At 36.5% G+C, this 21,243-nt stretch overlaps 1 protein-coding gene and 1 long non-coding RNA gene across 5 annotated transcripts; both read left to right on the forward strand.

The window, feature by feature from the left end:
- Window positions 1–2,372: 2,372 nt before the first annotated feature.
- LOC113319553 lies at window positions 2,373–4,150 on the forward strand. 2 transcript variants are annotated; one of them, XR_003345619.1, is made up of 3 exons: window positions 2,373–2,569; window positions 2,655–2,768; window positions 3,665–4,150. It is a non-coding gene; the product is annotated as an uncharacterized LOC113319553 (long non-coding RNA). The 2 variants fall into 2 exon arrangements; XR_003345618.1 differs by having other exon boundaries at window positions 2,373–2,564.
- Window positions 4,151–4,361: 211 nt separating this feature from the next.
- Window positions 4,362–13,570, forward strand: LOC113316875 (protein TONSOKU-like). Of its 3 annotated transcripts, none has more exons than XM_026565031.1 (20): window positions 4,363–4,877; window positions 5,355–6,161; window positions 6,611–6,787; window positions 6,937–7,028; window positions 7,173–7,271; window positions 7,373–7,821; window positions 7,922–7,965; window positions 8,101–8,361; window positions 8,460–8,607; window positions 9,398–9,514; window positions 9,718–9,818; window positions 9,997–10,120; window positions 10,298–10,410; window positions 10,881–11,016; window positions 11,205–11,309; window positions 11,399–11,465; window positions 11,623–11,743; window positions 11,818–11,991; window positions 12,688–12,805; window positions 12,910–13,570. In XM_026565031.1, exons 1-20 carry the CDS (start codon window positions 4,605–4,607, stop codon window positions 13,464–13,466), a joined length of 4,083 nt encoding a protein of 1,360 aa, XP_026420816.1. In that variant the 5' UTR covers window positions 4,363–4,604; the 3' UTR covers window positions 13,467–13,570. The 3 variants fall into 3 exon arrangements, with proteins under 3 accessions (XP_026420818.1, XP_026420816.1, XP_026420817.1); XM_026565032.1 differs by having other exon boundaries at window positions 4,364–4,877; window positions 10,905–11,016; window positions 12,910–13,466; XM_026565033.1 differs by lacking the exon at window positions 11,205–11,309 and having other exon boundaries at window positions 4,362–4,877.
- The last annotated feature ends 7,673 nt before the right edge of the window (window positions 13,571–21,243 follow it).

The raw sequence follows: 21,243 nt of genomic DNA on the forward strand, positions 1-21,243 counted from the left end.
TTTTGCCACTAAAATTGGAAAATGGGGAGATTGTCAGAGCACTGCTCGGTCGAACTCGTAAGCTTAGCTATCTCAATTTTGTTGTCAATGTTATAGATGCTCAAAACTATATCTTGATTTCTAGTCTACTAAAGTCGAGTCTAGGACTAGGATTAGAGTATGGTAGTTGAGTATCAGACATCACTGAATAACCCTAAAAGATTGAAGACGGAGATCAAACTAAGATATTCACAGAAATTAATCAACAAAGAGGTATGTGAAGACTGAACCAATTTATTTACTCACAAAATTACCATTTTATCTATATGAGACCATGTCGTTTGAGTTTTAGTAGATTTCATATTGCAAAGAAGAAGTTTTGAGTCAAGCTTGTCTTGTTAAATATCTCGAAATATGATTCCAGCGATGTATGTTCATGGATTCTTAGCAATCTTGGTTCAAAACAGGTTATTGTTCAAGAACTATTTTTATTTCAAATGGATTATTTGGAAATTTCCCAAGCAATGATATTTATATCTATGGAGATTGAGAATGTTTCAAATATCAAAAGAGAGTTCAGAACTACTTAATTTGGACTCAGGGTATATACACATACCCAGTACGCTTACCATAGATATCTGAAGTTCCAAAATGTAGGTACGCATTCCACCACTATGCGTACGATGGAGTTCTGAATTCGTGGAGGGGGGTGGGGGTGGGGTGGGTGGGGGTTGGGGTGGTGCTGAGTTCGTGAATAGCCTAAGAGTATGCATACCCAGTACTCTTACGCTGGCTATCTGAATTCACGAGCCGGTTCACAGGTATGCATACCCTTTCGCATATCTACCCAGTACGAATTAATTAAGCAGACACTCATGAACTATTTTCACAAATATGTGCATCACGAAGACCTTTAAGACATCTTTGTTACAACTCTCATGAAGACCTCTAAGACATCTTTGATCACTAAAAATTGTGTATGTGCATCACGGTTCAAGTCTTAAGTGTTTAAATGAACACGATACTGCTTATACGTTCATATGACATACTTGGTATGAACTATCATTATACATGGTTCTGGTACCCTCTGGTACCCAGGACCATAGTGTATATTCTTCTATGTAATCTCAAGATGAACTTCTCACATACTTACATGAACTCCTAAGAGCAAGGGTTATGGAATGAGTGTTTTTAACACTCATTCACTGCCAATTGAGTGAGTACCGAGTGAAAGAATGTTTTTGTGACCGTGGAAACCTAATTTCAAAGACTAAACGGCTGATGTTTATCCGCTTGGGGAGAAAAAATTCTCTCAAAGCGGCTGAATATGTGCCTCCTCGTAGGTTTTTTTCTTTTAATAATAATAAAACCTAATTGTGGGTCCCGTATCCAAGAGTTTAAAATTAATAAAATTCTAAAACTAAGTTTGGGAGGCTAATGTTTAGCCGTTTCTCCTTCTTTTTTGTTACAGAGCGGCACATTTTCAGCCGTTTTGCTTGGGCGGATGAAGATTAGCCGTTCAGTGGAGACTTTCCACCACTCACTCGTCTCAATGAGTGCGCAAGTGATTCTGGGTGAAAGTGTACTCAATCACTGCCCATAACAACATCAAATTAGAGCAAAGTGAGCAAAATGAATGAGGATCCTCACTCCATAGCCCTTGCTCTAACAAGAGTATATGAACTGAGAACATTTTTGCTTGATTCATAAATTATCTTAGCTTGGAAGTCGATACACAAAGAGACTCAAACAACCAGGAAAATCAATCCCCCACAATTCTGTCTCCTAGTAGTACATTAAAGTCGTCCTTTATTAATCCTGGTTTCCTGTGAAAAACATATATGGTGGGTTTGGATGTAGAATTTTAAAGGTGGAATTCATGGGTCCAGGGGATTTAGTAGAATTATGTTTCTCTCTGTATGTTTGGTTACCCGAATCCTTGGAATCACGTTTCCTACGGGATTCAGTTTTCCAGCAAATCCTCCATATGGAGTCCGACCCTCCCCCCTAAGATTTGTTGGAAAACTTATCAAGGGATTTATGGACCCACTTTTTTTTAACTCTAAATCCCATATATATACAATTTTAAAATTTGAGGGTAATGCCAAACGGTACAAAGACTTTAATACAAGAAAACTCTATAAATCCTAGGAATTTGTATTGATTTACCAAACACACAAGGAATTTACATGATTCCCAGAATTTGTAATCACGTGGGATTAAATTCCTGGAAACGGTGAATTCTGCAAACAAACCCACCAATAGTTAGATTATGAGAACATCTCCAATGCTAGGGGTGGGGGTAATAAAAACATATGACACATAGGATTTATCACCTTTTTAACCAAAAATTTATCTCCAATGCTAGATGGAGGTCAATAAATGACAATGACATGACTACCATCTCACGAGCAAAGGTAAACCAGAAAGTCATATCTTCATCTTCTATATGACACCAGGTCCAATTCCAAAAATTGTTTTTTCCGTAATTGAAAAATACTCGGTGATAATCTCAAAGCCACATAGCTTCTTCTTCCCTTCCTATCAAAATCCTTTTTTTGACTGTTAACGATTGAAGCTTTTAGGTAAGGTAAAATCTTGATCATGTTTTTCTATATTCATTCTTTTCCATGCTTGATTAGTTTGTTAACTTCCTTGTTTAATCTAATGGCTAGCTTGAACATGTACTCCATCGTGTTCATTTAACTTAAAAGAAATTCAGAAGCGATCTGGTTCTTCGTCACTTCTACATCATTTCAAAGCTTCATCTTTCAAACTACCACTTGTGAGTAAGTTTTTGTCTGTGTATTTTATTTTATTTTTTTATTTTTTTTTCTGGAAACTAAAACCTTCAATTACTCTACACATTTCCATGTATAGTCGTCTGCAAAGATTGTCATACAATGATAACGATTCATGAAATCTCAGAATTGATGGATATTCATTCTTGCTTATAGTTTGTTTGATATAATTTGAAACACTCGACATTTTGTATACAATGCTCAATCACTGTTTGATAAAATGCATCAAAGAAGTGCCTTGAAGGTTTTAACAAGTATTAAGTGTTAATATAAGGTTTTATAGAAATGGGTTCTCATAATATTGTAATTGCCTATCTGGTTTTTGTGTTTGCTAAGGGTAATCTAATCAACTAATACCACGACCACCTCTCACTCAATTAAAATGATCTAAAGAACCAATTAACACATCTCCATTCATCACTACCATACTGTACGCCTACTTCTGGTATGGTGATCTTGGTCCCCTTTTGTATGTTTTTATGTAGCTTTTGTTATGATTATTATTGTATTTTGTTTTCAGTCGGCAAGTTAGAAAAAAAAGAAACAAAAAGAAATCAGGAGTGTATGTTTTGTCTGAGTTGATCTAGCTCCACAATATATATAAGTTAGACGAGAACTAATAATCCCGTCTTCGATTTCACCAGTTTCTTCTTTTTGTTTTTACATTTCCACTGATGAATTTCCTTTTTTGATTAAGTGTCATCAAAGAAGTATAATATGCAACCAATTACGAAACAAAATTATTAATCAAATTTGTGTCCAAGATTTCACAGTTTGGTAGGCTAGACAATGATTAAGAATTAGCTTTTTTCTTGCTACGGGTCTAAATTTTTTACATTGTCTTCACATCGACACATTGGACTCAATTTTTTTTTTGTTAACAGGTGCACTTTAATTTATGGCTCGGTCATGTTCACTGTCCCACTCCGACAACTCCGTCTGGGACTCCGATGATAGTTAATGTCTGATTGTGATAGCAAAGATTCGTCCACTTACACCAAACGATTATTAGACATGAATGAGATGGTCGAAGATGAGTTACAATCTTCCCAGAGTTCTGTTGAAATAATTACTCATATCCTTTTTATAACGGCGATAATGGATAACAAGCGACTTCATGGTGGATCTACTTTTGGTAGACGCACAATTGTTCGCGATAGGAGTCGACGTCACAATCTTATTATTCCCGGTTACTTTAGGGGTGAAGTGAGGAATATGAATAGGTAGCGACTGTAGATTTTGTATCAATTTTTTTACATTGGACTAAGTTAAAGCTTTTGTTTTATGGAGGGAAAAGTTCCCTCCAGTTATCTAACCCAGAACTGTATTTGAGGAAAATTTTCTTCCAATTTATTTTCCGCTTTTTGAGATATTGTTTAACACGTAAGAAAATTCTAGGCAGTGATACCTTGACATTGGAGATGAAGTTGGAGGTAGAAAGTCTAACTTTGGCGACATGTGAATGACCCACAACAAAAAGGTATAAATAACACCTCCACATATAATTACCTCCACTCCTAGCATTGGTGATGCTCTGAATTCACCTGTATCTCCGTATTCCTCGTATGTTTTTACGGTCCACAAGAATTTCATGACGAGACGTCGAGACCTTAGGTTCGAGATGGACTCATCCGCCTGGTAAAGGACAAGATTCAGGTTCGAGATGGACAAAAAATCTCGTGTGTTACGTCGGCTGATGCCTAAGCGGGAAAATAGTCGAAAAGGGAGTATTTTGGGCGGCATAGTTTAAAACCCTCGAAAACATTTCTAGTTCTAGGATTTTTCAATTGGTGAAAAAACTCGAACCTTCTTCAGAAATTGAAGATGGCGAAAGACGATTTAAAACTCAGTTCTGCAAAGAGATCGTACAGACAAGCATCAAGTGTGGGAAACCGACCAGAGGAAGCTCGATGGGCAAATGTAATAGGAGACATTTTAAAGAATAGAGGTGAATACATTGAAGCATTAAAATGGCTTCGAATCGATTACGAACTCTCTATGAAATACCTTCCTGAAAAACAACTCCTTCCTACTTGTCAATCCCTTGGTGAAATTTATCTCCGTCTTCAAGATTACAAACAAGCCAAGGTTTATCAGGTAAAACCATAAAATTCGGTTTAGATTCAGTAAACCATATGGGGGTGATTTGTGAATCTCCTCTTGACATAATAATTTGCACTGCAATCTTTAAATTGTTTCTGTATGTCACAAAATTATAACGCGAAGGCTTTTAAACTTTCTCTAGTTCATCATCTCAAACATATGACCTAGCTTACTTTTGCAATGCCTGGTTGAATTGCTTGATTATTTGGTGCAAGGAATTTAGTTATAGTGGTTAACTATTCAAATGTTGATTAGGATACAACAATCATATGGTACAGAGAGCAAACTTATGAAATCTTTATGTGCACACTTAAGTGACAACCAATGCTTTTTAACATTAAATAGGGAGTTTTGAGAATCTGAAAGTTGAGATACAATTTAACGCTCATGCGATTGCAAACATTAAACTAAGAAAATACCTCATTTGATTCTTTTTCCGATAAATATAGTTTTTATTGTGTTAAATTGCAGAAAAAACATTTAGAGCTGGCTAATGATTCTGGTGACCTTATTGAGCAACAAAGGGCAAGCACCCAACTTGGTCGGACTTATCATGAAATGTTTATGAAATCTGATGATGACCATTCATCACGTAGGAGTGCCAAGAAATATTTTAATTTAGCCATGCAACTTGCCCGAGCTCTGAAGGAAAACGGAGCAGCAAACGAATCTTCATCCTTCCTGAAGGAATATATCAATGCTCACAACAACGTTGGCATGCTCCAAATGGATCTTGATAACTATAAAGAAGCCGAGAGAATCCTTTTGGAAGGCTTAAGGATTTGTGATGAGGAAGAAGTAGCTGAAAATGACGATGGGCGAAGCCGGCTTCACCACCACCTTGGGTACCTTTACACTCAGCTGAGGAAGTGGGAAAAAGCGAAAGACCATATACAGAGGGACATTGTTATTTGTAAAAATATTGGGCATCGTCAAGGAGAGGCAAAGGGATATATTAATCTAGGGGAATTATATTATCAAGATCAGAGATTTGAAGATACTAAACTCTGCTATCAAAAAGCTCTTGACATTGCAAGGTCCATGGAAGATGAGGATGCTCTAGTTAATCAAATTCAAGAAAATATTGGCATTGTTGAGACTGCTATGAGAGTGTGGGATGACATGGGGAAAGAAGTGCAGAACCTCAAGAAGCTGAGCAGAAACACAGGCACAGCCATTGCTAGAGGTAAACCCGACGAAAGAAAGTGTCTTCTCCAGCAGGTTAAGTGCCTCGACACCCTCATTGAAAATTCCAGCCGAATCTTTTCATGGGACAAAGTAAGTTTTACATTTACTTTCTAACTCGTTTTGTTCGCCTGCCTGTTTACCTGAAGCAAGTTGCATTAGTATAGCTTATGAATATAATTCAAAGTAACATCTGTTTGGGTGCAAGCCTAACTTTAAAACCAAGATGCTCTATTGTATCTTATACATAAAACTTAAGCAACTTAAGCATTTGGTTGGTTGCAATCTTAACTTGAAGCCCAGATTAAGAATAAGCTAGAGAATCCTTGGAGTGAATTTTTTTGATCTGAACAACCTGCAGCTTTGATTTCTCTTTTAGTCTTTGTTTTTCCTGGAGGAGACCCTCCTTCTCTTCCTCCTCTCAGTCTCAGAAGCTCAAGAAGCTGTGGATAATTACAGTACAGCAACACTGGGGGTTTGTAAGCATTTCTGTTTTCCGGGGACAGAATTTCCTGATTTGATGTCATTTTCTTGTGTTCTAGCATCTAGATTTTGCGAAAAAGAAGAAAAAAATAGCAAGAGATCTCGGTGATAAGGAAATGCTGAGTGACTCTCTTCTGGCCATTGGCGAATCATACCATAAGCTCAGGAACTTCCAGAAAGCTCTTAAATGGTACAGAAAGAGTTGGGACACATCCAAGTCTATTAGGAACTTGGAGGTTAGTGAGTCTGAAGTTTATTTGATTGGTTAAATACAGTCCAGATATAATATTACCAATCAAGTGATCTTTTTTTATCTATGCTTAATCAGTATATCATAAATTAACTTAATCTTTAGTGGATTCTTATCCGATGTTAGTAATTTCAGGGGCAAGCACTAGCCAAGATTAACATTGGAGATGTCTTGGACTCGCAGGGTGATTGGATTGGTGCACTGGAGGCATTTAAAGAAGGCTATAGGCAATTATTTCCACTCTATATGTAGCTTTCTTAGTTCTTTTTTATTCAAGAATTGATACTTCCACTGGCAAGAACAAGTTATGTTACCAGCGGTCTCATGGTTCAAAAGTTATACATTGTTTTTTCACATTCAACACTGTGCAGAATTGCAGTTCAATCCAAAGTGCGTCAAGTACAGATTTCTGCACTTGAAAATATGCATTATAGCTACATGATAAGGTTTGACAATGTTGAAGAGGCCAGGTAATTCTGCTTCATGCTAAGCTGCTAACAGACTAGCTAAAGCTTCACAGTTTAGGCCACACGATGTTGTACTCTATCTAAGTAAATATTCTATATTCCAGGAAGTTGCAGCTCAAAATTCAAGAAATGAAAAAGCCTCAAAATGCGAACCATGAAGAAGAAGATCCACTTAGTGAGTGTGATGAAACTGATACAGAAGAGTATGATTGCCCATCTAATGAATGCAATTCACCAGAGTTCAGCGAATGTGCCTCTACAAGATCAAAATCACTCAATACCACTGAAGATGATGTCCCTTTGAGTTCATTACTTCGACCCAGAAAAACATTGTCCAAACAAAAAGTTGCCTCGGTAGAAAGACCCTTAACTACTCCAACTGAAAGTTCCCCTAAAAGTATGAGTAATTCAACAGGTAAACAGAAGATGTTCAGTGGTCGGAAACGTGCACGTCTAGTCATTTCTGATGATGAGAGTGATGGCGGGGACGAGTCCAAATATTCAAGAGAAAAATGTCATATCCCAGATGAGAACTTGCCAACTTCTTATGATTGTTAGTTCTTTTAACAGATATCACCTCTTGCTATTATTTGGGATTTAAATTGTTTTACTGTCTACATAACTTGGTGAGCTCATGACTTGTTTTCTCACAGCTAGGAAGAATGATGGAGAGTCTGAATTTGCCAACGGAGTTCAGGTAACAATTTATGTAGCGAATTAAGCCAAGCTCCACATTTCACAATGCTTCTACCTGTGTCGTTTTTCGTGTGAATTAAGGAGGGTGGAGCAACTTATTTGTTGTATTAGTGACAAGCTGATTTGGTTCCGCCAGGCAAGCTTCCATCGGATTGCCTCCAAAGGCATACATAGTGGTTCCACTCCTATAAATCATGAAGAAAGTAATTCTTCTTACAAATTGGGGAGCTCTAAGCTCGTGGTTAGAAATGACACATATTTCAGATCTTTCGGCGACAAGGGAGTTGATGATGCTTCACATTTTGCTACGAGTGGGTCTAAAGCTGATGGTGATCATATCTCTGATAACCTTCTTCAAAAACGTAATCCTGCAGATTTTTCTGATGACAATTTGTTGGTAAGTTGTAACAAGTAATTGATAATCACTTCCTGGATGCTCACTCCAGACTTTTGCATTAGACTTTTCTGAGATTCTGTTTTCTGATCTGATTGCAGTATAATATCACATTTAGAATTGATGATAAAGTGATACATCTGGATGCATTCTCTTGTATGGTTGGTGAGATGCTAAGCATTGAATCTATCAAATCTGAAGTTGCCTGTCTATATTATTTACAGCTGTCTGATGAGAAGAGGTCCAAAGGTATGCTTATTATCCAGTTTTTCATTTTCTATGAGAATGTTGTAAGTTTCATCACCGCCTTCAAGATTATTAAAATAACTCTTTTGATTGCCATTATTGTGTTTGTGTCTACAAAATTTGTTATCTGCGTGTCACAAGGAGGGACTAAGAGGTGACTAGAAATACTGAAAGCAATGGGTAAAAAAAGAATATGATGACATTAAAACTATCACTACAAGGAGACAGATGATCAAGAAGCAGAAAAGTTAAGAATGTAAAGCTAGCAAGTGAAAAGGTTAGGCAGAGGGTTTCCAAATAGTAAATATAAAATGGGATGTGGCAGAATATTTTAAGAATGATTTAGATTGATCAACTAGATGGTAGAGGTTTACGCCAGTGGTACAAGTTCTATACGTCCTACTTTTAAATTCATTCATATCCTCTTATTTTCCAAATAGTAAAGCTTGATGTTAACTTCAAAGGGAGAGTTCTGTTTTGTTTTAGTTTCCGATGGTCATGGACTCATGGCTTGGCTAGTTCATAAACTTGTTAAAGAGTCAATATTTTACCTAGCACGTGAAGAAGTGATAATTCCTGAGCCAACATTTTATAAGTTTCATTAAGTATATAACCCATTGTTGCAACCAGTAATAGATGTGTAGATCAAAGAAAATAACTAGCTACTTCTACACATATCTTCAGTATATGACCCGTGGTATTTGAATTCTTGACATATTTTTATCTTCCTTTACATTAATTGGCCAAAGGAGCATCTTTAGTTCGACTTTACAATTTGTGTGTACCTTATCAGGTCTATTGCCTGTTATTCGGCATATGATGTGTGGTGGTAAAGTTCTAGAATCCTTGGAACCAGCCACATTGAAGGATTATATATGGGGAAAAGGCTGGATTGAAGTAACTATTGACGGTATGGTTCATGTCATGCTGTTTAAATCTATGAAAGTTTGATCCATAAAAGTTTTCATGCATCTCTAAGTGGTGCATAAAATACGTAGTTACACGTACTGAGCTTTTGTATAAAACTATAAACGTATTTCTGATTGAGTGCATCTGATAGATCTGATGTCATTGCTGCCGCAGTGAGTGTATCTGATGTATCTGGTTTTGCAGTATGGGTCCAGAAACGCTTGATAAAGTTGTATATTGATTGGTGCAAGAAGTTGTCTGAGGCACCCAGTATCAAGTTGCTTAAGAAATTATACAACTTAGAGGTTAGTCTATTTTATACTTAGTGCTTCAAAGCCTTTAATATATATACAAATATGCTCTCAGTTATTGCCGTGGGACTAAAGGTATAAACAAACAAGATGGAGAAATCTTCACGACACTGATGATGCAGTTTATTTGTTTAACTTCTACGTCTCTGCCTTGAGTTTTATTTTTTCCCAGGTATCAGAAGATGAAATCCTTGGATCTGAATGTGAACTGCAAGATATATCAGTTGCACCCTTATTAAATGCATTAAACAAGCATAAGGCAATCGCATTGTTGGACCTTTCACATAATCAATTAGGTAAAGTTTTTATTTCTGTTCGATCTTTATTTATTTCTGTTCGATCTTTATATTTCTATTTGTTGGTTCTCTCTATTGTTTTTCACAATTCGTACTGCTTTGCTACAAAGTTTTCTAAGAAACATATAGTCTCTCACGTTTTTAATAAGCCATTTATCATCTGCTTATGATTTCCAGGAAATGAAACAATGGAGAAACTTCAGCAGATTTTTGTTTCATCAAGCCAAAAATATGGAGGCTTGACATTGGACTTGCACTGCAACCGATTTGGTCCAACTGCTTTATTTCAGGTTATTTGATTGTGATCTTAATTCGTCTAACTTTCATATTTTCAGCTCTTCACACATGCATTTTCTATTTCGTATTTATTAGATCTACTTGATCATTATTCAAATTTTAAGAAGATCAAATGCAGTAGTGTGAACCTGAAGCTATAGTTACTAATATCATGTTTTCACACGCTTATGCTCTACATCACAAACATGCACACAAATACACGATGCCTAGAATATCTGTGCAAGTTTACTTTGAAGTGTGAACATCTGTCAGTCACGAGAGTCGGTGTTGGCAAGTACTGGCTACCCCTGGTTCTTAGAATCTTCGCGCATTAGAGAGCCGGATTAGTTTCATGTCCCTGTTACATATGGCTAAAGATGTCAAAGCACCTCTAATAGTATTAAAACCAGGTGGAAAGTCCACTTATTTAAGTTATTTCCTAGTGACCAAAATACTAAATGCTCTTCAATCACTTCCATGACAGCATTTACATATTTCTCTTCACCAGATCTGTGAATGCCCTGTGCTGTTTGCGCGATTAGAAGTGCTAAATGTCTCAGGGAATCGGCTAACAGATGGATGTGGGGAATACCTTTCAACCATCTTAGGAAGCTGCAAAGGTATGATACTATTCCGCTGTTTTGTATGGTCGACTGTTGGTTACCTGGTTTATTTATTGAACATCAATTACATTCACAAAAGCAAGTCGTATAGGAAAAAAATAAAAAATGCAATTTATATTTCTAGCATCTTTGGTGTTTATGCCAAAAGCACTGTATGTTTCATATTCTGATATTATCTTCTTCAGCCCTTTATAGCCTGAACATAGAACGATGTTCTATTACATCTAGAACAATTCAAAAGGTTGCAGAGGCATTAAGTTCTGGTTCTGTTCTGTCTCATCTCTCAATAGGTATTGCTCACAATCTCGTCAATGACTGGTACTTCGCAGCAGATTAGCTAATATTTACGCCATCTTTTAACAAAATGCCTCTATTTCAGCGCACAACAACCCAATCTCTGGAAATGCGATGATTAGTCTACTGAGCAAGCTTGCTACATTGAAGAGGTTTAAACTTTTTTTTTTTTTTTTTTTACTTTTGTTTCCCAGACATCCTTCGATGATTTTGTATATTTCCTTTTCTTAAACCTTGCTTTAATAATTTGGTGCTGTTAGTGATTGTAACTGTAATAAACTGATACTTGAATCATTTACGTGACTCTAGATTTTCGGATCTAAATCTAGGTGGTATAAAGTTAAGCAAATCCGTGAGTGACAGCTTATGCCAACTCATGCAAACATCATGCATGTCAAGTTTGATTGTTGGGAACACAAATATTGGTGCTGTGAGTGATTCTTTCGTGTTCATTTGCCTTTTTTCCTTTTATTCGAGAAAAGAAATATTAAAATGTCAATGTAGGATGGAGCACTGGAGGTGGCGAAAGCACTATCGGTTGGGCCTCAAGAGCTTAATACTCTTGACTTATCATTTTGCGGTATAACATCCTGTCACACTGAGAGATTGTGCACCAATATCTCTTTAATCGGGGGTATTCTGGAGTTAAATCTTGGAGGAAACCCCATTGGACAGCAGGTTTGTCTCTCTTTGATTCCGGTGCTGTGTTTCTAAAACGTTTAACTATATCTGCTTGCCCTGCAAAGTGCAATGAGTTGGTTTCTTCAGGAAGAATTGAAAGTGCTGCAAACTAACAGTATTGGACTAAACTACTGCAAAATTTAGCATACTAGTTTAATATGTAGAAGAAATATGTGCCCCAAATTACCCCTTTTTTGTTTATATTTTGCATTTTGTTCTCCCTAGTCCTTGACTCTCTTAGTTAAGTGCACTCGCTGTCATAATTTCCTGTAAAATTTTATCTTTCTATTTAATGGTTCCAACACTAGATTTTATAAAGGTTCAATCATATACAAACTTCTAATAGTAGGGTTTGTCCTCGGCAGGGTCTCTTTTATACTTTTTGGCAGAATTAGATTGTATAATATAAGTCAAGTAGCTGAAACATTTGGTGACCAGAACGGTATAGTTTCAGGCATGGAAAATGTGGTTGATTGTTGACAATGATCTCATCATGTAGTATTTCATTTGTTGTAAACGACACTACACATTTGTTTGTTTCTTGTGGACGTCAATATGCAGTATGAGCTGTTTTTTTCTCTTCTATTTTTGCTGAACTTATCTGCGGGTTTCATCTTTTAACACTGTTGGGGGTTAAGCCTCTCTTCCCCCCGAGTTATGAATTTAAGAAGCCTCCTGTATCCATGAAAGCAGGGTGCCGATGCTTTGGTGTCTCTACTAAGGAGCCCAGAATGCAGTTTGAAAGATCTGGTTCTTAACAAGTGCAATCTTGGGCTTGCTGGAATTATTAGAATACTGCATGCTCTAACAGGTAGACACTTCAACAGTTGTCGTTTTTTTCCCCCAACTTGACTTCTTTGTTGTTACTCCCCATAGAAATGAAAAACCAACCCGTGTTATGCTTTTCATTTTCAGAGAATCAAGTTCTAGAAGAACTCAATCTTGAAGAGAATAGTGATTCAAAAAAGGATAATACTTCGGAATCCGACTTGATAACACAAGGTAGCTTGAAATTCTTACAAGCAGAAGTTGAATCATTGGATGTTAATCCCAATAGCTGTTCACTGAAGGAAGTTGAGGTTACTCATCAAGAAAAAGAAGAATGTATAGTTAATTCTGAAATTGAACTTGAAGTTGCTGATAGTGAAGAAGATCTTCCAACAAAGGGGAAGGCAGTCTTATCGGGTGGATTTGAAAATAGTTGCACCAGCTCTTGCCAAAAGAACAGTTCATTTCAAGGAAGTCAATTAATTGAAGAACTTTCTTCCTCCATCGCTTTCGCGAAACATTTGAAATTACTTGTCCTCAGTAATAATGGATTCACGACTGATGTCGCAGAAACTTTATATACATCATGGTCTTCAAGTTCAGGTCGCGGGTTGGCACGGAGGCACATTAAGGATCAGACAATTCATTTTTCTGTGGAAGGAAAGTCATGTTGCGGGATTAAGGTTTGCTGCAAAAGAGACTGATATATATGTAAATTGGAATGTTCTTTCTCGTTGTGTTATCATGTTCTAGCAAACTGCAGCTCATTTGCAAAATTTTAGGCATTATAAGTAAAACTCTTTGAATATCTTCCACACTGGTTTGCAATAAACTAATACGTATGGAACTTGGAGCCTGGAGATATATATTCTCACGACATGCATGAAAAGACCCCAACCATACTCTAAAATTGCAGTTCCAATTAGAGATACCTGCAGGGAGATTCAGAGCAGCCATGCGATTCCTTCAACATGCTAGAAATAAGAAATGTAATGCAAGCTGAAGGTTGGGGATTCTTTCATGATATACTGGGTGAATCAACTTTAGTACCAAAAGTTAATCTTGAGAATGATAATTTGCACAAACTGAATTTAGTAAAACAAAAATTAGCTTCTCGCCCGCAGGATAGTGGTCTAGAATTAGTAGGTGTTTGTGTTTGTTGGGTCAAAACCCTCGATGGTCTTGTGTGTAAGTATGTAAATGGAGTTTGTAATGGTGTTGGTCATCAATTGGAACTGCCATCGTTTTTTAGGAAAAGAAACTAGGGATCATTTGCATTATCTATACTCAATTCATTCTCCTGATATCATTTTCCTATCAGACTAACACCATGTTTGTTTACTCTTGACTCATCTGAGTCGTCTGGATATGAGTCATCTGGATCTGAGTGAAATCACTTGACTCATCTGGATCTGACTCAATATGTTTGTTGTGAGTCAGATCTAACTCAACTAACTCAAAAATATGTGAGTCAGTGGTTTGATCCCATGAGTTACGGGTATTTTGTTATTGACTCAAACGGGTCCGAGTCAGAAGTTAGGTCTGAGTCAGAGGTCGAGTCAGATCTGACTCAAAGTAGAAACCAAACAGTCTTGACTGCTGACTCGGCGCGAGTCAGGGGTTGACTCAGACCCAGATGTCGAGTCAGCTACAAACAAACAAGGTGTAAGCTAACTGATGATAGGATCCTTAACCTAACTAGCTTTCGAAGAATGCCAAGGAGAGGAGTCATGTCCCTTCTAGAGGTCAAGCTGGAGGTATTCTTCTTCTTTGGAAGGATGTATTTAAGTTAGATGTTGTCCATTTGTCTGATAAAATGATACATGCAATAGTTAACAATGACCCTGCAAAGGGTGATTGGTTTCTATCTTGCATGGTACACCTTATAGAACTGACCAACCCGAGCAATGTCAATACATTAGGAATCTAAGTTCTTCAGTTTCTATCCCTTGGGTCCTCATAGGAGACCTGAATATTACTATGCACATGTTAGAAAGAAATTCTAGTTCAAACTCTACTTTTTCTAGAAGTTCTTGAGCACATAAGAGAATTTAACTTGCATGATATGGGTTTTAGTAGAAACCCTTTCGCTTGGACTAGTAATAGTCATGGAATAAGTAAAATAAAATCCAGATTGGATAGAGCTCTCATTAATAGTGAATGGACAATTAGGTATCCTAATGCCACTATCTCATCTTCCCAAAATGGGTTCAGATCACTCACCCACTCTTCTTTCTCTCTATACTAAAACAATAGTATTAGGGAGAATTAGAAGTTCTTTGAACACTGACTGCAAAATGATGCATGCAAGAATGAAATTGTTAATGCTTGGAAATCTAATAGTTTTGGATCTGCAACTTATGTTTTATCTGATAAATTGTCAAATACTAGACATTTTTTGTCTAAAATGGAGTAAATGTACTCTTGGTCATATTCAAGCAACCATCAACACTCTTCATTATCACAACTTGAAACATAAATGTGCAAGGAAATAACACCATTGAAGTCCTAAAAATTGAGAAAGAGATTGATTCCCCGAATGAAATTCAAGCTTCTTCAAATAAGCAGAAATCTAGAAACCATTTGTATAACGATATGAACAAGAACTCCAAATACTTCCATAGGCCCGGAATGTAACATGGCGTCAAGATAGAGACTCAATTGAGCATCCGCTTCTCTCTCATTTCCAAAAGATCAACACCACTTCTAGCTCAACAAATAATATAATTTTCTTCAATATATCTGCAACAGTATTTCTCAAGATCAAAATAATGCTATCCCATATGATCAGAAAATTTACCAAGCATTAATGTCAATGGGACCATGGAATGCACCGTGTCCGGATGGTTTCCCTCCGGATTTTTGTCAATCACAATGGCAAGTAGTCACGAAAGATGTTTGTAAGATGATTAAAGCTTTCTTTCACTCGGATTTTCTTCTCAAAAAGCTCAACAATAAAAAAGGGTCACTTTAATTCCTAAAACTTCTAAGGCTCATAAGCTTGAATATTTCTGTCCAATTGCTTTATGTAACACAATTTACAAGTTAATCTCCAAGATCATTGCTTTTCGTCTTAAAAAGCATATGGTGGATATCATTTCTCCAATGAAATCTACATACATTCCAGGTAGACTGATTTCTGAGAATAAATGGTTCAATAACTGGTTAAAGCTATGAAGAATAAAGGAGGAAGGAAGAGTCTTTTTGCTCTAAAAATGGACATGTCGAAAGCATTCGACAGATTAGAATGTGACTTTTCTCTTGGAAAATCTAAGAAAATTTGGTTTATGTGAAAAACTCTATCAGCTCATTTTTCAATGTATCAACACCACTCACTTGGTTTAGTCCAGAATTGAGCCGCTATACAAAATCTACACAAACTTCGTATAGTTGAGACCAAGCAACTACCCCTAGTTCACTTAGTTTCTTCAGTATCCCTGCGCTTCCAACTTCAACGAGTGCATGCACTGAAACAATTCCTTTGGATCATATTCCAAACAGTAAGGAACAACAAATCTGTTTGGTAACAACTTTTTCGATTCTTCTAAGATAAAGATATCTCAAGTCATACACAAAGGATCTTCCGTTTAATCTAATAAACTCCTTTGCCTGGTTAGATCAATCTATCCAATAACTACCAAAGTAGTCAAGTTTAGATTCACACTCAATCAAAATAAATCTCAAAGAGATATATTGAGAATACCGATCATCTATCACTTGGAAAGTCTATTTCTACTCTATCTCCTATATGGAGACATAAGTTGTGTTACGATATAGTTTTCTCTATGCACATTTGAGATTTCGAGCTGGGTATATCTCGCTTACATATTTCTCGAAATACATGTTGGTAATATTTCTCTTCGACCAAGTTCATCTTATATCATGAGAAAATTTCCGAGTAACATCTTACATGGTTTGTGTGATACAATCATTTGGTGTAAGACTTGGAATGTTTCGATAATGATTATTTCAATATCTTGAAAATTTCTTTGATGCTAATAGTGTGTGAAAACGGCTATTGTCATTATAGAATAATGTTTCAATGATTGAAATAAAGAGTTTAGAATCCTGTAACCATCTTTGATAAAATCATAGTGTGTTCGCACATTAGTGTATAAGTCCAAAATCGGGAGCCTAAAGTATGCATACTTGTGTGTATACAAAAAGGTTGTAGGAGACTGGGTAAGTATGCGTACCCGTACGCATACTGGCGGAAGTTCACGTCCGTGAATTTCTGTTGAGTTTGAAAACCAAAACCAAACTCATCCGGTTACCTAAAGTACGCGTATCCGGACGCATACTGGCAGAAAGCTCACGTCCGTGAATTTCTGCTGAGTTTGAAAAATAAAACAAACTCAAATCCAATTACTTAAGTACGCATACCCGTACGCATACTTAAGTGGTTACTTTCTAAAATCGGTTGTACATGAACCTAAAACATTTATCAATAAGGAATGCAATCTTTGCAAACCGTGGGTATAATGTTCATGTATCGGTTCGAGTGAATCAAACCGATTTTGCTTCAATTGTGTTCTTGTATAAATCCATGAGAATATCGCAATTGAACAACTCTTTAACTAGTTTCATTTGAGTCATTTGAACTAGTTATGGTTAAGATGAATAAGCTTGATATGAGAGTAATCATATGGCTAACCTCGGTTAACTATTTCTGAACCAACATGGTGTACACGTATAGGTACAGTTACATAAACCTAGATGAGGGTACATTTCTGAAAATGCGGGGATCTAACAACCTCACCCAATATTTCGATTAGCAATCTGTATGGACTAACTCCAATATACTTTCTAGAGAATCAACTAGACAGTCAGACTCAATCTAGAGAAAAGTATATCGAGGAGTTAATATCTCTCTCTTGATTATATTTTACTCAAGCAAATAGAAATCTGCGAGTCTTTATCAAATACAAGGATAATAACCTTGGATGTACCAAAGACCAATATCCAAGGATCAATCAATTTCCAATCAACAACCAAAGGTTGGATTTCACAATTGATCGATACAAACGCACAACCTGTGATATTTCAATTATATAACAAAATATAATGCGGAATATAGATAACACAGACACCAGAAATTTTGTTAACGAGGAAACCGCAAATGCAGAAAAACCCCGGGACCTATTCCAGATTGAACACCACACTGTATTAAGCCGCTACAGACACTAGCCTACTATAAACTAACTTCGGTCTGGACTGTAGTTGAACCCTAATCAATCTCACACTGATTCAAGGTACAGTTGCGCTGCTTACGTCTCTGATCCCAGCAGGATACTACGCACTTGATTCCCTTAGATGATCTCACCCACAACCAAGAGTTGCTACGACCCAAAGTCGAAGAATTTAGTAAACAAATCTGTATCACACAGAAAAGTCTACAAGGATAGATAAATCTGTCTCCCACAGATAAACCTAAAAGTTTTGTTCTGTCTTTTGATAAAAATCAATGTGAACAAGAACCAATTGATAAACCGGACTTATATTCCCGAATAACAGCCTAGTATTATCAATCACCTCACAATAATCTAAACCGTATGGTAGCGAAACTAGATATCGTGGAATCACAAACGACGAGACGAATATGTTTGTGATTTATTTTTATCTTGCCCTATCGGAAATATAATCTCAAGTCAATTATTCAATTGAACTCGTACGATAGAAAATGGCAAGATCAGATCGCTCAACTGCAAGAGAAGTAGTTTTGTCTGGCTTCACAATCCCAATGAAGTCTTTCAGTCGTTAATCGACAATGTCTCGAGAAGAAACCTACGATTAAAGGAGAATCGACTCTAGAAAACCAACTAGTATCACACAGGAGGTGTGGGGATTAGTTTTGCACAGTTTCTAGACGTCTCCTTATATAGTTTTCAAATCAGGATTTGCAATCTAAGTTACCTTGGTAACAAAGCATTCAATAATCACCGTCAGATGAAAAACCTGATTTATCCAAGCTAATATCTTTCAACTGTTAGATCAAAACTTAGCTTATCACACACAAATAAAATGTATTCATTTAGGTTTGAGTAACCGTACCTAAACGTGTACATTGGTTGATTCACAAATGGTTGACCAATGGTTACCAATATGAGTTCTTTCATATTAACCGTATCATCTTTCTCATAACTAGTTCAAATGACTCATAAGAACTAGTTCAAGAGTTGTTCAATTGCTTAGGTCTTTATACATAGACACAATTGAAACAAAATCAGTTTGATTCATTTGGATCAATTCATGAACAATATACCCACGGTTTGCAAAGATTGCGTTCCTTATAATTTATTTTTTTAAGTCCATGAACTACCGATTTGAGAAATAACTAGCTTGGGTACGCGTACGGGTATACGTACCTTAGCTACCGGATTTTGAGTTGGTTTTAATTTCCAAACTCAGCAGATTTTTTCGGGTGAAAAAGTTCCGCCAGTACGCGTACCTAAGGTGACTGGTTTTTTGAGTTCGTAAACTTCAAACTCAACAGAATTTCACGGACGTGAATTTCTGCCAGTACGCGTACGGGTACGCGTACCCAACCTGTCTCCTTTACCAATACCGCATGCACACATATGCACGCACTTGGTTTCCGGCACATGGATTTATATACTAATGTGCGAAAACACTGTATGTTTACATTCATAGGTGGTTACATATTCTCAACTCTACATTTCAATCGTTGAAACATTCATATATAATGTTATAACAATCGTTAGACATAAAGAATCGACTATCGTCATCAAAGCTATTTTTAAGATTGAAACGTCATCATGACTTTCGTCATTGGTAAAGATGAAGATGGTTAAAGCAAAAGCTTACCAACACGTATTTCGAGAAAAAGATAGGAGAGTAAACTCGGCTCGAAATAGCAAATGTGTATGTATGAAAACTATCATACTTATACGACTTTTGTCTCAAGAGTAGGAGATAAAGTAGATATACTTTTGAGTGACAAGATGAGTTCAAGTCTCCACATACCTTTTGGTCGGATGAAGTTCCACTGGTTCCTTGAGTAGTTCTTCGTCTTTGCAAGATAATCGCCATGGAGTCTGGAGCTCAAATATTCCTAACTATCCTAGACCGAGACTTAGTCATAAGTATACTAGAAATCAAGACATATAGTTTTGATCACTAATATTGACAAACATGCTTGAGACAACAACGCATGCGAGTTCGACCGAGCAATGCTCTAACAATCTTCCCCTTTGTCAATTTTAGTGACAAAACCATCAATACATATAGATTACAAAATAAATAAAATTTTGTAGCTTCTCGTCCACATGCTTGATCTCCTTGGTGCTTCAACGTTACTTGAAAACTTCGTCTTTTCCAAGTACTCTCATGATTCCATAGATGTTCAATTCAACATCATAGTTGTTGAAGTTCCTTAGCCATAACAATGAGAAAACAATAGCTCTCGATCATTGTTATACAGTGTCATAGTATTATTACACAACATCAAAGTTCTCATATCACAACTTCGACAACAATACTATGGTGATATGCATCACTCCCCCTTAGTCAATACTTTCGTCTCAACATGAAAACCACTCCCCCTTACATAATGACCCGTAAAGCACGTAAATCATATGTATTTGTAGTGTGAACTACACATTAATTCTCCCCCTTTTTGTCAAAAAAATTGGCAAAGGTACGAAAACGGGATCCTAATGAAATTTTCACGAAGACGCTTCAAGACCAAAGAAAAGTACATATCAACTTGTTTAGATGCAATCATAAAGCCGAGGCTAAATGCATTCATCAAGGAGTTTATAAAGATACAAGATAACCCTTAAATAATTCCACAGCCGCACTCCCCATGAAGATATGGAAATTAAGCGCAAGTTAAAAATAACTCTCCCCCATTTGATGTCATTCCCAAGAGACAACAAGATCGACCTTACTTTTACAAGAAAAGAAGGATTTTATTGGACACCAAAAACCATAAAGAAATGATTTTATATATCCAAAATTCTCAATTATACTAACCACAAGAGAACCCATGATTAATTTAATCGGAATACACAACCAAAATAACCATAAACGAATCTATGATTAATCTAGTTGGAAATGCTCGACATAAGAGAGCTTACGGAGCTACGACTAAGTTCACCATAAAAGAATGATTAACTCAATCGTCTTATGCTCAACACAAGAAAAACTTATGGAGCATTGCAGTATACACATAAAATATGGATCAGGGAATGATCAATACTGCGGTATATACAAGGATTCATTCTATTTTCCATCACTATTTGCACAATGACATACAATAAACATAATCCTTGTAAACAAAATATTTTAACCTATCTTCCATCAATAATTGACATAATAGGCTTAACTTTTGTTTGTCAAAAGTTCATCGATCTTGTATCAATACTCGCATATCGACATATAAAAGAGATAACTTTTGACATCATATGGGACAATAACAGTTCACGGACGCAAACACACATATCCCATAACATATTGCAA

The sequence above is a fragment of the Papaver somniferum genome, chromosome 10 (genome assembly GCF_003573695.1).
Source record: "Papaver somniferum cultivar HN1 chromosome 10, ASM357369v1, whole genome shotgun sequence".
NCBI classification, from domain to species: Eukaryota; Viridiplantae; Streptophyta; class Magnoliopsida; order Ranunculales; family Papaveraceae; genus Papaver; species Papaver somniferum.